Raw genomic sequence first — 16,857 nt, 5'->3', positions numbered from 1 at the left:
ATGTAATTCTTAATTTATGATTTATTAAAGATGTGCATGTACAGGAAAATAATAGAAACTTTTAGATATAAGAGAAACAGCTGTATTAATGTCAAACTCAAATGGCAAGCCAGTACTAAACAAAGAAGAGAAGGCCAAAAGGTGGAAGAAATATAAACTGAAGTGGTTTACAAGGAAACAAACTTAATGACAATATTATGTAAAGAAAAGAGGAATTAGATGAAGGTCAGATGGGAAATGTGATAGTGTGAGAAGAATTTGACAGAGCACTGAAAGACATAAGTCAAAAGACATCACTTCCTCATAATTATTGAGATTTGTGGTAGAACCAAACATGACAACACTGTTGCAATTGGTATTAAAGACATAAATTTGACAGGCACAGTACTCTCAGATTTCAAGAGGAATGTATTAATCCCAAAATCAAAAGTGCTGGTGCTGAAAGGTGTAAAGATACCAAATCATTAGTTTAATAAATCATGATTGCATAATGCTAAAACAAATTATTTACAAAGGTTTGCAAACTCTGGTATATGCCAGTGTGGGGAAGGACCGTTTTGGGTTCTGGAGAAATGAAGAAACACGTGAGACAATACTGCAATCATATCTACATCTATAGGACTGCTCTGCAATTCAAACTTAAGTACCTGTTAGAGGGTTCTTCAAACAACCTTCAGACTATTTCTCTACCTTTCCACACACTAACAGTGCATGGGAAAAATTAACACTTAAATATTTCTGTTTGACCTCTAATTTATTTTATTTTATTGTGATGATCATTTCTGTGACTGTAGGTTGGTGGCAATAAAATATTTTCACACTCAGATAAGAAAGTTGGTTATTGAAATTTTGTGAAAATATCTGGCTCCAACAAAAAACGTGTTTGTTTCAATAATTATCACACCATCTTGCTCATCGTATCTGTGACACTCCTTACCCTCTTTTGCGATAATACAAGCTGAGCTGCACTTCTCTGAACTTTTTCAATGTCCTTCATAAATTCTATCTGGTAAGGATCCCATATAGCATTGCAGTACTCTAGCAGAGAATGAACAAGCATAGTGTAGGCAGTCTCTTTAGTAGACCTGTTGCATCTTCTAAGACTGTTCCAATTTAAGTTGTTCGTAATTATAATTACTGGCTACTTAGTGAAACTTAGTCTTTAAATTTGAATGATTAATTATGTAATCAAAATTTAACTGATTTCATGTTGTAATCATGTGGATGACCTCACACTTTTTCTTATCGGGAGATAATTCCCACTTTTCACATCATTCATCACACCATTCAAGTATCATCTCTAAGTCATTTTGCAATTGGTTTTGATCTTCTGATGACTTTACTAGATGGTAAATGACAGCATCCCCTCCCAGGGGACACTGCCATGTAGTAGGCACCATCATTGCCAGGCGGGAGGGCTTGCGTGCTTCCGTGAAGTCAAGAGCTGTGCCGACGGTAGTGTAGCTACTGGCAGGTTCATCAAAGCCAGATTGGTCTCGACTGAGGAGCCAGACGAAGTGTGTCCAACAACATGGGGCAGGGAGGGTTCTAGTGGTGTAGTGAAACCAGCTTCCCCGGGGGAGTAAACCTAATACGAATCCTGGTCCTCCAGGCTGGGGGTTGGGCATGGGGCTAACAATCCTGCCTCGTAAAAATTGTATACCATTACTGAAACACATAAGAGAGCAAAACGGACAGACACCTCGTTGACAACCTTTGGCTTGAAAACAAGGGCAAGAGTGGGGTTTTGGAATGTAAGAACGATTTTCGAGTCATGAAAACTGGAACAAGTCTCTAGGGAGATGGAACGATACAAACTGGCAATACTTGGACTGAGCAAAACATGATGGAATGGTTTTGGGACATTCAGGTTAAGAGATGGAAAGACACTTCTGTGTTCAGGAAAAGAGGAAAGGGAAGACATGAAAATGGAGTGGGTATACTACTGACCAGAGAAGCTAATGCCAATCTCAGATTGGATCATTACAGCACAATTCAAGACATGAGTAAGAAATATACACTACTGGCCATTAAAATTGCTACACCAAGAAGAAATGCAGATGATAAACGGGTATTCATTGGACAAATATATTATACTAAAACTGATGTGTGATTACATTTTCACACAATTTGGGTGCATAGATCCAGAGAAATCAGTACCCAGAACCACCACCTCTGCCCGTAATAACGGCCTTGATATGCCTGGGCATTGAGTCAAACAGAGCTTGGATGGCGTGTACAGGTACAGCTGCACATAGCTTTAACACGATACCACAGTTCATCAAGAGTAGTGACTGGTGTATTGTGGTGAGCCAGTTGCTCGGCCACCATTGACCAGATGTTTGCAATTGGTGAGAGATCTGTAGAACGTGCTGGCCAGAGCAGCAGTCGAACATTTTCTGTATCCAGAAAGGCACATACACGACCTGCAACATGTGGTCGTGCATTATCCTGCTGAAATGTAGGGTTTTGCAGGGATCACATGAAGGGTAGAGACACAGATCGTGACACATCTGAAATGTAACATCCACTGATCAAAGTGCCGTTAATGTGAACAAGAGGTGACCGAGACGTGTAACCAATGGCACCCCACACCATCATGCCGGGTGATACGCCAGTATGGCGGTGATGAATACACGCTTCCAATGTGCGTTCACTGTGATATCTCTAAACACGGATGCAGCCATCATGATGCTGTAAACAGAACCTGGAGTCATCCGAAAAAATGATGTTTTTCCATTAGTGCACCCAAGTTCGTCATTGAGTACACCATCACAGGCACTCCTGCCTGTGATGCAGCGTCAAGGGTAACCATAGCCATGGTCTCCGAGCTGATAGTCCATGCTGCTGCAAATGTTGTCGAACTGTTTGTGCAGATGGTTGTTGTCTTGCAAACGTCCGCATCTGTTGACTCAGGGATCGAGACGTGGCTGCACGATCCGTTACAACCATGCGGATAAGATGCCTGTCATCACGACTGCTAGTGATACGAGGCTGCTGGGATCAAGCACGGCGTTCCATATTACCCTCCTGAACCCACCGATTTCATATTGTGCTATCAGTCATTGGATCTCGGCCAACGTGAGCAGCACTGTCGCGGTACAATAAACCACAATCGCGGTAGGATACAATCCGACCTTTATCAAAGTCGGAAACGTGATGGTATGCATTTCTCCTCCTTACATGAGGCATCACAACAAAGTTTCACCAGTCAACGCCAGTCAACTGCTGTTTGTGTATGAGTAATTGGTTGGAAACTTTCCTCGTGTCAGCACGTTGTAGGTGTCGCCACTGGCACCAACCTTGTGTGAATGCTCTGAAAAGCTAGCTAATCATTTGCATATCACAGCATCTTCTTCCTGTTGGTTAAATTTCATGACTGTAGCACGTCATGTTCGTGGTGTAGCAATTTTAATGGCCAGTAGTATATATCTTATGCAGTGTTATGCACCCACAGAACAAGCAGACACCCAAGAATAGGACAATTTCTATGGACAATTGGGAGAGGTTCTAACCAGGATCAGACACAAAGATGTAAAAATCGTGATGGGAGGCCTCAATGCCAAGATTGGATGTGAAAATGAAGGGCTAGAGAAAGTTATGGGAAAACACAGTACTGGAGTCCAAAATGACAACAGCGAGCATTTTATTGATATGTGCCTTAACAACAGGCTGGTTATTGGAGGGTGAATGTTCTCACACAAACTCTGCCACATAATAACATGGCTCTCACCAGATGGCAACACACAAAATCTGATCAATCATTTTGTAATTAGCCAGATGTGGAGGCATTCCCTTCTTGATGTCCAAAACAGAAGAGGTGCTGACTGCGGAAGTGACCACCATCTTGTAATAGATGAAGTATGGTTAAAGATTGCTGCTGATTGTAATCAAGATGCAAATTGCAAGCAGAAAAGATTCAATATTAGAAAACTTCAAAACAAGGACATTAGAAAAGAGTTTGTGCTGGAGTTGAAGAAATGTTACAGTCAGTTTGGAGGTGGAGTATCAAAGTGAGGAAGAGGCAAGTACACAAGTGGAGAGGAAATGGAATAAAACCAAAAAAAATTCCAGTGAGAAGGTATTAGGATTCCAGGACACCAGAAAGAAGCTCTGGATATCTGATCATACGTGGCAGAAGATTGAAGAAAGAAGAGAAATACAGGCCTTGATCAACCAGTGTAGGGACAGTGAAAAAAACAGCGCCTTAGGGCAAGGTACAATGAAGTTCATTGGCGAGTGAAGAGAAGTGCCAGATCTGATAGAAGAAATTGGGTAGAACAGCTTGCAGAAATTGCTTGAGAGGCAGCAGAAAGAGGCGCTTTGAAAGAGCTATATAATATCACCAAACAGCTGTCCCAGAAAAGCTTTAACGAACGTAACCCAGTGAAGTCAAAAGAGGGTGAACTGTTGACCGGCAGTGAGGAGCAGCTAAACCATTGCACAGAATATTTCAGTTGAGGTATTCAACATGACCCTGATCCCTCAAGAAGAACAAGAGCAGGAGGGACTAGACTAATTGGAAACGCCTGCACTGCAAATCAGTACTCATCCTCCCAGCAAGAGTGAAATTATCAAGGCTCTTAAAAGCTGCAAGAATAACAAGGCACCTGGTGTAGACAGTGTGCTCAAGGTAAACTATGAAGTTACAGCAGATATGTTACTGCCCCTGTTCCAAGAAATCTGGAACACAGAAATCATCCTGGAAGATTGGAGGAAGGGAATCCTTATCAAGTTGCCCAAGAAAGGAGACCTGACAAAGTGCAACACACTTTTGTCAATACCCAGTAAAGTATTTTCTAGATTGTTTTAAACTGTCTCAGAGGGCCCACGGGTAGCAAGCTCAGGAAAGAAGAGGCTGGTTTCAGATAAAGCAGATCATGCACAGACCAGATCAACACCTTGAAGATCACTATTGAGCAATCCATGGAATACTGCTCTCCTTTGTATCTGGCTTTTGTTGACTTTGAAGAAGCCTTTGCAGGGTGCAGTGTGAAGCCATCTGGAAAACAATGCAGAGTTATGGAGCACCTCCAAAGATCATCAGTATCGTGAAGATGATGTACATAGAATATATTTGTCAGGCGAAACATGATGGGAATCTCTCAGAACCATTCATCTTAAATTTTGGAGTAAGGCAGGGTTGTTTGCATTCATCACTGCTGTTTTTGCTGACATGAGATGGCATCATGAAGAAGGTAACCAGAGAGGAAAGGAGAGGTATACAGTGAACTATATATGATAGCCTGGAGGACATCTGCCTTCTGTCCCACACTTTCAAGGATATGAGTGAGAAGCTTAAGGAATTGGAAACAGAAGCTCAGAGAGTTGGAGTAAAAATAAACACGGCTAAGACTAAAGAGCTTAGGATGAACAGTAAAAACAAGAATGCACTAGCTGTGAAATAAGAGGGGGTGAAGAGCGTTTTTTATCTAGGAATTATTGTTTCCAAAAATGGAGGGGTGATAGAAGATGTTGAAAGTAGGATCAAAAAGGCAAAAGGGGCCTTTGCCCAGCTGTGACCAGTTTAGACGTCTCGTGAAATGCTGTTCAAGGTAAAGCTTAAAGTCTTTGACTCAAATGTAAAATGTGTTCTCTTTTACGGGTGTGAGAAGTGGAAGGTGATAGCACAAATTAAAACAATAGCACAAACTTTCATTTCATCAATAAATGTTTGAGGATGATTCTGGGTTTACGCTGGCCAAATGTTATCTCAAACCAAGGAAGCCGAGATAAATGTAAAAGAAGGGAAATGAAGATGGATTAGACACACCCTGAGAAGAGGCCCCCAACATATTCCAAAGCAGGCCTTAGAATGGAACCCACAAGGAGCAAGGAGGAGTGGCATGCCGAGGTCAACTTGGTGCAAGACTATTGTAGCTGAGGTGGCAGCCGTTGGCCACTTCTGGAGTAACATCAAGACGATGGCAACAAACAGGGTCAGCTGGAGAGCTCTAATATGTGCCCTATGCTCCACATCAGAGTCAAAGGAATTAAATCAAGAAGTAAGTCAAATGACAGCATCACCTGCAAACAAAGAGAGCTTTCAGATTATCTCCTAAATCGTTTATGTAGATTAGGAACAGCAGGGGGCCTATAATGCTTCCTTGAGGAATCTCGGATGTCATTTCTGTCTTACTTATCAATTTTCTATTGATTACTATGTGCTGTGATCTTTGTGAGAGGAAATCTCAGATCCAGCAGCACGGCTGAAGTGATATTCAATAGGCACACAATGTGATTAGAAGTCTCTTGCAAGGAATAGTATCAAAAGTCTTATGGAAATACAAAATTATTAAGGCTTTTGTCACCACTTGTTGAAACCTAGAAATGCAGAATCAATTTGAGATCCCCAGTCAATAGCACTCATTACTTAGTGTGAATAAAGAGCTAGTTGTATTTCACAAGAATGATATTTTCTGAGTCCATGCTGACTGTGTGTCAATAGACCTTTGACATAATTCATAATGTTAAAACATAGTATAGGTTCCAAAATCCTACCGCAAATCAACATTAGTGATATGGGCTTGTAATTCAGCTGATTACTCCTGCTTCCTTTCTTGAGTATTGGTGTGCCCTGTGCAAGTTTTCAGTCTTTTGGTATGAATCTTTCATCTAGCAAGAGGTTGTATATGACTGCAAAGTACAGAGTTATTGTATCAGAATACAGAAGACTTGTCTTTACTAAGTGCTTCACTACACCGAGGATATATACTTCTAAGCTACTTTTGTTGACTTGTCTTAGAATGTACAGTGAGGAAAGGCAAGCCTGTATTCATAGCATCAGCAGGTTTAGAGAAGGCTTTTGACAATCTTGACTGAAATAAACTCTTTGACAATTTGAAAGCAGCAGCGATGAAATACAGGGAGCAAAATGTTATATGCAGCTCGTACAGACACCAGACAGAACCTATAAGAGTAAATGGACGTGAAAGGGAAGCAGTAATTGAGATTAGAGTGAGACAGGGTTGTAGCTCATCCCTGGCTCTATTAAGACTGTATCTTGAGCTAACAGGAAAGAAAAACTAAGGTATTGTAACAATCATGCACAAATATGCCAAAGCAAAAGTAAAAATGTAAATTTTGTGTGTGTGTGTGTGTGTGTGTGTGTGTGTGTGTGTGTGTGTGTGTGTGTCTGAGGGCGCACGAATGACCCATCGCTCGAAACTGGTGGTGACAAATAAATTGTAAAAGAAACAGCTCAGGTGGATCTTATTACAACAGTATGCACATTTTACACAGTTTAAAAAGATGCTGTTGGAGACGGCAAAGGGCACAGAAGATCAGTTGAACAGGTTGGAGAATGTCTTCAAAAGATGTTACAAGATGAAAAAAGTAAAACAAGAGTAATGGAATGTAGACTGACACACTAGGTAATGTTGAGGGAGTTAGATTATCCCATGAGACATTATGAGGTGAATTCAAGTTCTAAGGCGTCTGATTTTTTTTCTCCGGACTGGAAAGAGATAGAAACATGTGCATTGTTTTAAAATGAGGCCACATTCATTGTCAATACGTCCCAGAGATGGCAGCACCATACGGCAGATGGAATTTTACCGCCAGCGGCGAGAATGAGAAGTGTTTTAAATACTTAAAATGGCGACATTTTCCTTACTTGAACAGCGTGCAATCATTCGTTTTCTGAATTTGCGTGGTTGTGAAACCAATTGAAATTCATCGACAGTTGAAGGAGACATGTGGTGATGGAGTTATGGATGTGTCGAAAGTGCGTTCGTGGGTGTGACAGTTTAATGAAGGCAGAACATCGTGTGACAACAAACCGAAACAACCTCGGGCTCGCACAAGCCGGTCTGATGGCATGATCGAGAAAGTGGAGAGAATTGTTTTGGGGGATCGCCGAATGACTGTTGAACAGATCACCTCCAGAGTTGGCATTTCTGTGGGTTCTGTGCACACAATCCTGCATGACGACCTGAAAATGCGAAAAGTGTCATCCAAGTGGGTGCCACGAATGCTGACGGATGACCACATGGCTGCCCGTGTGGCATGTTGCCAAGCAATGTCGGCGTGCAACAACAGCATGAATGGGACTTTCTTTTCGTCGGTTGTGACAATGGATGAGACGTGGATGCCATTTTTCACTCCAGAAACAAAGCGCCAGTCAGCTCAATAGAAGCACACAGATTCACCGCCACCAAAAAAATTTCGGGTAACCGCCAGTGCTGAAAAAATGATGGTGTCCATGTTCTGGGACAGCGAGGGCGTAATCCTTACCCATTGTGTTCCAAAGGGCACTACGGTAACAGGTGCATCCTACGAAAATGTTTTGAAGAACAAGTTCCTTCCTACACTGCAACAAAAACGTCCAGGAAGGGCTGTGCGTGTGCTGTTTCACCAAGACAACACACCCGCACATCGAGCTAACGTTACGCAACAGTTTCTTCGTGATAACAACTTTGAAGTGATTCCTCATGTTCCCTACTCACCTGACCTGTCTCCTAGTGACTTTTGGCTTTTTCCAACAATGAAAGACACTCTCCGTGGCCGCACATTCACCAGCTGTGCTGCTATTGCCTCAGCGATTTTCCAGTGGTCAAAACAGACTCCTAAAGAAGCCTTCACTGCTGCCATGGAATCATGGCATCAGCGTTGTGAAAAATGTGTACATCTGCAGTGCGATTACGTCTAGAAGTAACGCCAGTTTCATTGATTTCGGGTGAGTAGTTAATTAGAAAAAAAATCGGAGGCCTTGGAACTTGAATGCACCTCGTAAAAGTAGTCTATGAGGTTTGGTACTTCTACACCGAAATAACTAACAATGTCTAAAGTAAAGATGATATAAAATGCAAATGCAACAGCAGGAAAATTCCTTACAAAAGAGAGTTATAAAATTTGAGTGTTAGGTAGTCCTTCTTAAACTACTTGTCTGGAGTGTACACCAAGTATGATGGTTGGCATGAGGAAGTCATTTCATATGAGATACCTTATTACGTTTCAGCTCAGAATATGTTCTAAGATTCAACAACAAATGAATGTTACAGATATTGGATGGGAGTGACCCATGCTTTTTTCCAATTACTCGGCACAGTGTTTTGTTCGAGGGATCTACAACACATTATAGCTACAAATTGAGTACAGAATCTGACAGAGTTTCCACTGAGCCCTGAAGCTTTGTTCAATTTTAACAATTTTAGCTACTTCTCAATGCCACTGATATTACTAATATTTATTTCACTTACTTTTTCGGTGGTACAAGAATTATACTGGGACAATACTCCCAAGATTTCTTTTGTAAAAGAACATTTGAAAACAGGGTTAAGCATTTCTGCTTTTGCTTTGCCACCCTCAACTTCAGTTCTTGTGTCCTCCACAAGTAAATGGATACTAACTTTGGCGCCACTAACAATCCTTTACATACAACTTCCCAAACCACTTCCATAAATTACCTTAACATACCTCCTCCACATAGTTGTTCAATAATTGTTGTAACCAGACATAGTCACTTAAAGATATTCAAAATTACACATGTGGAATGTTTATTTCACTTCTAAAAAAAAAAGAAATAACCCAAATGGAACATGACCTGGTCTGTAATGTGAGTACTGCTGGTAGAAACATTAGTCATCCTTTCAATAATTATCTTTCCATCAAACATGTTTTCTGTGTAAGCAAGAAAATGCATCTTCAAGAAAATTTGTTTCATGTTTAAATTTCTTCATTCATTTCTTCAGTCAATGGAAAAACAGTGCACATGCAAAACAGAATAAACATGAGAAGATGCATGTACTCAAGGAGCTGTTCTTTTTTCTTTTTTAAATCTACAGAAATGCTCCTCTTGTTTCCATTCCAGATCTGAAGGTGATACAAACCCTTCCATCATTTCATATTGTTGAAACTCAATTCAATTAGATTTGTTGTTGCTATCATTCACATTTCTTGGGAAGGTAAAAGTGCATCAGAATGCAGCCCTACTCAGTACCTTCAGAGAGTCACTCTTAGATAGGTTTTGTGAGTAGTAGTACTACTAGTAGTAGTTATTGCTGTCGTCTTCAGTAAAAAGATTGGTTTGACACTGCTCACCATGCTGGTGTATCCTGTGCTAGCCTTTTCATCCCCAAATAATTACTGCACCCTACAGCTGATTGAACATAATCACTGTTGTCAAGTTCCGGCCTCCCTCTACTGTCTTTACTCCTCACATTTGCCCCATTACCATACTGATGATTTCTTGATGCCTCACGATGCGTCCCATCAATCAAACCATTCTACCATAAACTTCATTTCTTCCATTCCATTTATTTAGTATTTTTCATTAGTTATTCGATCTAACCATATAATCTTCAGCATCATGCTGTAGCTCTACATTTCTTAAGCTTTTATCCTTTACTTTTCTGTATTGTACTCGCACCTTTCACGTGTGACGCACTGAAAGCCTTGGCTCAAGGCAGTCAAGTAGTGCAGTATTCCTCAATATCTGAAAAGCATTTGACTCAGTCCCACATCTACACTTATTATAAAAAGTGTGATCATATGGAATACCAAGCGAAATTTGTGGCTGGCCTTAGTATTTTTTGGTAGGGAGGATGTACCAAGTTTCTGGTTGGAGAGTCATTGACAGATGTAGTAGTTATTTTGGAAGTGCCCCAGGGAATTATGTTGGCAGCATTGCCATTTATGTGGTACATTAACGACATTGCAGATAATATTAATAGTACCCTCAGACCTGCTGCAGATAATACAGATATCTATAATGAAGTACTGTCTGAAATAAGCTGCATCAATATTGAGTCAGATTTTGATAAGAATTCAAAATGGTGCAAAGATGTGTAACATATTTTAAATGTTCAGAAATGTAAAATTGTGCACTTCATAAAATGAGAAAACATAGTATCCTATGATATATCAATGAGTCGGATCTCTCTCTTCACCACTACCATTCCCCGCAGTCCTACATTCTGAATGCTTCCCAAAAGTCCACAAACCCAACCACCCAGGACGCCCTATTGTGGCCACGTGCTGTGCCCTGAGAATCTCTGCTCTTGTAAAACAACACCTTCAACCTATTACCCAGAACCTACCCTCCTACATAAAAGATACCAACCATTTCCTCCACTGACTCTCCACAGTTCCTGTCCCTTTACCACACGGTACCTTGCTCATCACTATTGGTGCCACCTCCCTTTACACTAACTTTCCTAATGTCCAAGGCCTTACTGCTATTAAACACTACTTTTCCCAACGCCCGACAGATTCCAAACCAACAACCTCCTTCCTAGTCACCATGACCAACAATATCCTCACCCACAATTACTTCTCCTTTGAAGGCATTACCTACAAACAAATCCTGGTACGGCTATGGGCACCCGCATGGCACCATCGTATGCCAACATATTCATGGGCCATCTAGAGGAATCCTTCCTAAACATCTAAAACCCTAACCCCTAATCTGGTTCAGATTCATTGATGACACCTTTGTGATTTGTATTGAGGGTGAGTACACCTTCTCTACATTCCTCCAGAACCTCATCAGCTTTTCCTCCATTCACTTCACCTGGTCCTTCTCAACCGAACAAGCCACCTTCCCAGATGTTGACCTCCACCTCAAAGATGGCTACATCTGTACCTCTGTCCATATCACTAATCAAACCCACTAAGCACCAGCAGTACCTCCACTTCCAACAGCTGCCACCTGTTCCATACCAAGAAGACCCTTCCATACAGCCTAGCCACCTGTGGTCGTCGCATCTGTAGTGACGAGCAGTCCCTCTCGAAATATACTGAGGGTCTCACTGAAGCCTTTACAGACCATAATCATCATCCCAACCTCCCAAAGCCTCACCATCTGGCCACAGAGGAGAATTCCTCTCATAACTCAGTACCACCCATGACATTCTCTGCCAGGGTTTCAACTACCTGTCATCATGCCCTGAAATGGGAAACGTCCTGCCCATTATCCTTCCCGTCCCTCCCACAGTGATATTCTCCCATCCACTGAATCTACACAATATACCCATCTATCCCTACACAACCCCTGCTCCCAACCCCTTACCTCATGGCTCATACTCCTGTAATATGCAAGACGTGTCCCACACATCCACCCACCACCACCACCTACTCCAGTCTGCTCACAAACATCACCTGTCCCATCAAAGGCAGGGCTACCTGTGAAACCAGTCACATGATCTACAAGCTAAGGTGCAACCACTGTGTTGCAAAGGTGCAACCACTGTGTTGCATTCTATGTGGGCATGACAACCAACAAGCTGTCTGTCTGCATGAATGGCCACAGCCAAATTGTGGCCATGAAACAACTTGACCACCCTGTTACAGAGCACACTACCCAACACGACATCCTTCATTTCAATGACTGCTTCACAAACTGTGCCATATGGATCCTTCCCACCAACACCAGCTTTTCTGAAATGCAAAAGTAGGAACTCTCCCTGCAAAATATCCTCCATTCCCCTAACCCTCTTGGTTTCAACCTTCGTTAGTCATCGTCCTCACTCATCTAGCCCCTTCCCTGTCCGAATTCCAGCACTACACAGCCCTCTATTCCAACAGGGTACCTAGTCTTTTTACTTCTCTCCTTTTCCACTACCCCCCCCCCCCCCCAAAAAAAAAAAATCTCTCACCCCTGCCTTTCTAACCTCCCGACTGCACCGAGCTGCCCCATACTCTCCCCACCTCACCCCTGCATGCTCTCCAGCAGCACATCACCATCCCCCACCCCTACCCTGCTATCCCTTCCCACTCCAGCCTCCTCCTTACCCCCATCCAGTTGCCTCTCCCATCATACACGGCTGCTGCTGTTGCTTGTAGCAGGACTTCAGCTGCCAGAGACTGTGGTCAAGCGTGTGTTTGCGTGAGTGTGTGTAATCTATTTTTGACAAAGGCCTTGTTGGGCGAAAGCTTTTGTGACATTCTTTTTGTTGTGTCTTTCTGTGACTCAGCATCTCCTCTATATTGTGAGTAGCATCTATCCTTTTCATAATATTGTTACAGTGATCATCTAGGCTCAGTCATGGGTAAAGCAGGTGGTGACTTAAGTTTATTGGTAGAATATTGCTGAAATTTAACCAATCTACAAAGGAGATTGCTTACAAATCACTCATGTGACCCAACCTAGAATCTTGCTAAAGTGTGTGGGATCCACACCCAATAGGACTAACAGGAGATATTGAACATACACAGAGAAAGGCAGCATGAATTGTCGTGGGAGAGAGTTACGGAGATGCTGAAGAAGCTGGTCTGGCAGACTCTTGAAGACAGACATAAACTATCAAGAGAAAGACTACTTATAAAGCTTTAAGAATTGGCTTTAAATGATGGCTCAAAGGATATACTACAACAGCCTACTTATTGGTCCCACAGGGATCATGAGGAAAAGATTATATTAATTCAGCACACGCAGAGCCATTTAACCAATAGTTTTTCCCTGCACTCCATATGTAAATGGAATGGGAAGAAATCCTGATAACTTTTACAGTGGGACGCACCCTCTGCGATGTACTTCACAGTCATATGTAGATTATAGATGTAGATTCATCATTGGATAATATGAGCACATTTTTTACAGGTATGTTGCCTTAGATTTCAAGTGAATGTACCTAGATTTTAATATTCTGGTTGTTCAATAGATGGCTGTAAGCAGGTCATACACTTAGTTGCTTTGTCATTCATGATAGCATCTTTAGACTACACATAAATGAAGCATTAGCAGTTTAATGTAGATTTGTATAAAATGCAGAAGATTTAGTGTGTTAGTGCCATATTGGGTGGGCACACACTGGGTAATGAACTAACTAGAAAGGTACCTGCACCAGGGAGACCCCTAGTGGCAACCACATGAACCATCAACTTACAACGGGTGCCAAGGTAAACTTCAGTGTAACTCATTTTCAAAGGGACGAGCGATGACCTAAGTACCCAACAGCGGAGGAGTACAGTGCGGTGTCACAAGGTCAAGTGGGGGGGGGGGGGGGGGGGGGGAGGACTCTGAAGAACAGTTCACCTGAAAGCTAGCAATGTTTTCAGATTTGTTTACGTGCCTGCCAATAACAAATTCCTCAACTGCATGGTGAATTGTTACATTTACTCCTTCCATTATTTATAATAAAAGTAATTCCTGTGGTACAAAATCTCTTTGTGTTACAATTTCCTTTTGTTTAGTTAAGAGACGGGATATGTTCACAACAACTTACTGGTGTGTGCTGTCGTCTCACATATTGCAACATACAGAGCATTTTATATTTATGAAGCAAGATGATATCACTTATCAAATCTGGTTACCAGACTAACTTTCTTCATTCTAGCATTGCAAACAAAATTCAGACTATATTTCTTTTATGTAATAATGTAATACACTGAACAAAAAATTTTCCTCATTTTTGTTTGTCATTCTCATCCAGGAATTCCATTATTGTGAAACTCTAACTTTATTATTAGAGAATAATTTGGTATGTCCATATGTAGAAAGTAATAGAGAGAACATTTTTCTATAAATGTTTCTGTCTATGTCATACACAGCAGGAGGTCACAAAAGTAGTTGAATCTTACTTTGCAAATGCTTTTTCAAGCAGAGGGCACCAATACTGTTGATCTTGTCCTGGTCTGGCATAGATGAGATTCCAATTTCCAGTGATTTCATCTTGTTGTGCTGGAAGACGATCATCTATTACTACATCAACCCATAAACCTTCATCTTCCTGCCAAAACCTGTCAACAGAATATGAAAGCACTAATGTGTTACAGTGGAAGAAATGGCTCAAATAAACCAAGTGGTTGTCTTGGTCCAAGGGAGTGGGATGAATACAGAAAAAGTGGGCACAAGGGTTAATGAGGGATAGGGAGGGAAGCATATCAAGCAAAGAGAATAGAAATGGAGGGCAGACTGTATGTCCAAGTACAGGCTTGGAAATACAGAGGCAGGATGAATGGATCAGAAAGAGGGAGACAGTCAAGTAAACAATCTGGAGGGTACACAACTTATAAACAGAAAAGCGATAGAGAGAAGAGGTGTGTGTGTGTAAGAATGGGGAGGGCGGAGGCGAGGGGGGGGGGGGGGGGGGGTGCAGGGCAGGAATGAAGAGAATGGGCAGAAACAACCTGATATCGAAGCAAGGAGGAGTGCAAAAGTGACAATGTTTAGGTGAACTATAGGAAACTTTTCCACTTGAATAGCTGTACACAAAATGGTGTCTGTCTGTACAGTATAACCGTCCACCAAAAGGGCTGTCTAAAGTGACATTCAGCCACTTTTCAAATGTCATATCCTTCCAAGTACAAACCATTACTTAATGTCATTTATGTTCTCCAGAAGAAAAGTACACTATACAACAATTGTGATTTTTGTGGAAATAATCAAATAAAAAATTCCTTTGTTAGTTTTTATGTTATGCTTAAGGCTTAACATAATTATTTCATGATCAACATAAAAACTACTGGTTATTGTTCATGCACAGTATTGAATTTTATTATTCACACTTCATGTGATACAGTTTGTTTATGATTGTAGTACTTCCTCCAACAACACCAAATAAAAAAAAGTAATGAACTCCTCCTGAACAGGCCATGAAGGCCCAACGGTACTGACAGGCCGCCATGTCATCCTCAGCCCTTAGGCGTCACTGGATGCGGAAATGGAGCGGAATGTGGTCATCACATGGCTCTTCCGGCCATATGTCAGTTTCCGAGACCGGAGCCACTACTTTTCAATCAAATAGCTCCTCAGTTTGCCTCACAAGGGCTGAGTGCACCCCGCTTGCCAACAGCACTCAGTAGACCTGATGGTCACCCATCCAGGTGCTAGCCCAGCCCAACAGCGCTTAACTTCAGTGATCTGACGGGAACCGGTGTTACCACCACAGCAAGGCCGTTGGCAACAATAGCGAACAATGGGTAGCAAAAATGTTATCGGAAATAAACTGAATTACACTCTTCCAAGTAACGTTGGGTATTACTGGCACATACCGGTTTTTGTTGAAGGCATGGCACTCAGGCGACACGAGGTTTTGGAATTTAAATAGTGATGTATATATGTGAACATATATACTGTGTATTCTTCCAGTGACTATGTCATCTGAGTAAGAACTTCTGCATTAATAGTTTCATTTGAGGATATCTGTGTAGATTCCAGAAGAAGCATATTATTACTGCCAAAGACTTTCGGTACTTGTAAATACATCAATTATTACGTCTCACTGATATGTCCATGTTTGAATATGGAATAGCACAGATAACCCACTGCAGTTTAGCTGAAGTTATTTCATTGCTACATCATCCCACATCATGCTGGAACGGGAAATGTCGTAACAAACCACAGTTTTCATTATAAAACTTAATCTTTTGGTGAAATGCAGACTGGTTAGACACTTTTGAAGATCAGCAATGAATGTTTCATGGACTAGGTCATATTCTGATATACTTGTGTCCCTGTTTTTCATATTGTAATGCATTTTGAACCCCAAAAGAAGCAATTCATATGCTTTTCTTTTCTTATCATCTCTCCTGGGTTTTGAGTATTTCTGTACAAGAACCACTTTGTTCCACAAGTGTCTACTCCCAGCTGCTCCGAAGACAAATCAAATCTTTTATTGAAATGTCTGCATACATAAAACCTGCCTGTCTGCTATTCAGTGCCTCCTATATGTGCTGAGCATCAATTTAACCTAATTCATATTGTTATTCCAATCCCAGATCTTCCATTTTTTGTTGTTAGCACCAAACATTTTTTAGCCAATTCTGAGATTCATTGCTATTTTGAACACTAAACTCTTAAATAATAATCAAGTATTTTCTCAATGTTTTGATCTGGCCTTGTTTCTGTTCTTTGACACAATAAACAATAAGTTTCAATATGGTAGCGATTTAGTGTGTAGCTATAAATCCTGTTGG

The 16,857-nt window shown here is 41.4% G+C and overlaps 1 protein-coding gene and 1 pseudogene across 1 annotated transcript in view; both read right to left on the bottom strand.

Annotated features, from left to right (window-relative positions):
* The window catches only part of LOC126335424 (calpain-11-like), a 152,009-nt gene that overhangs the window by 15,649 nt on the left and 119,503 nt on the right, over positions 1–16,857 (bottom strand). The window contains exon 5 of the mRNA XM_049998700.1: positions 14,521–14,679. Within this exon, the coding sequence (XP_049854657.1) occupies positions 14,521–14,679 (159 nt within the window). The remainder of the gene's footprint in view (positions 1–14,520; positions 14,680–16,857) is intronic.
* On the bottom strand, positions 15,726–15,843 carry LOC126337197 (5S ribosomal RNA; annotated as a pseudogene).

Source organism: Schistocerca gregaria, chromosome 2 (genome assembly GCF_023897955.1).
Source record: "Schistocerca gregaria isolate iqSchGreg1 chromosome 2, iqSchGreg1.2, whole genome shotgun sequence".
In the NCBI taxonomy this organism is placed as follows: domain Eukaryota; kingdom Metazoa; phylum Arthropoda; class Insecta; order Orthoptera; family Acrididae; genus Schistocerca; species Schistocerca gregaria.
The sequence above is the reverse complement of the archived record's forward strand: the minus strand, read 5'-3'. Positions and strand labels throughout refer to the sequence as shown.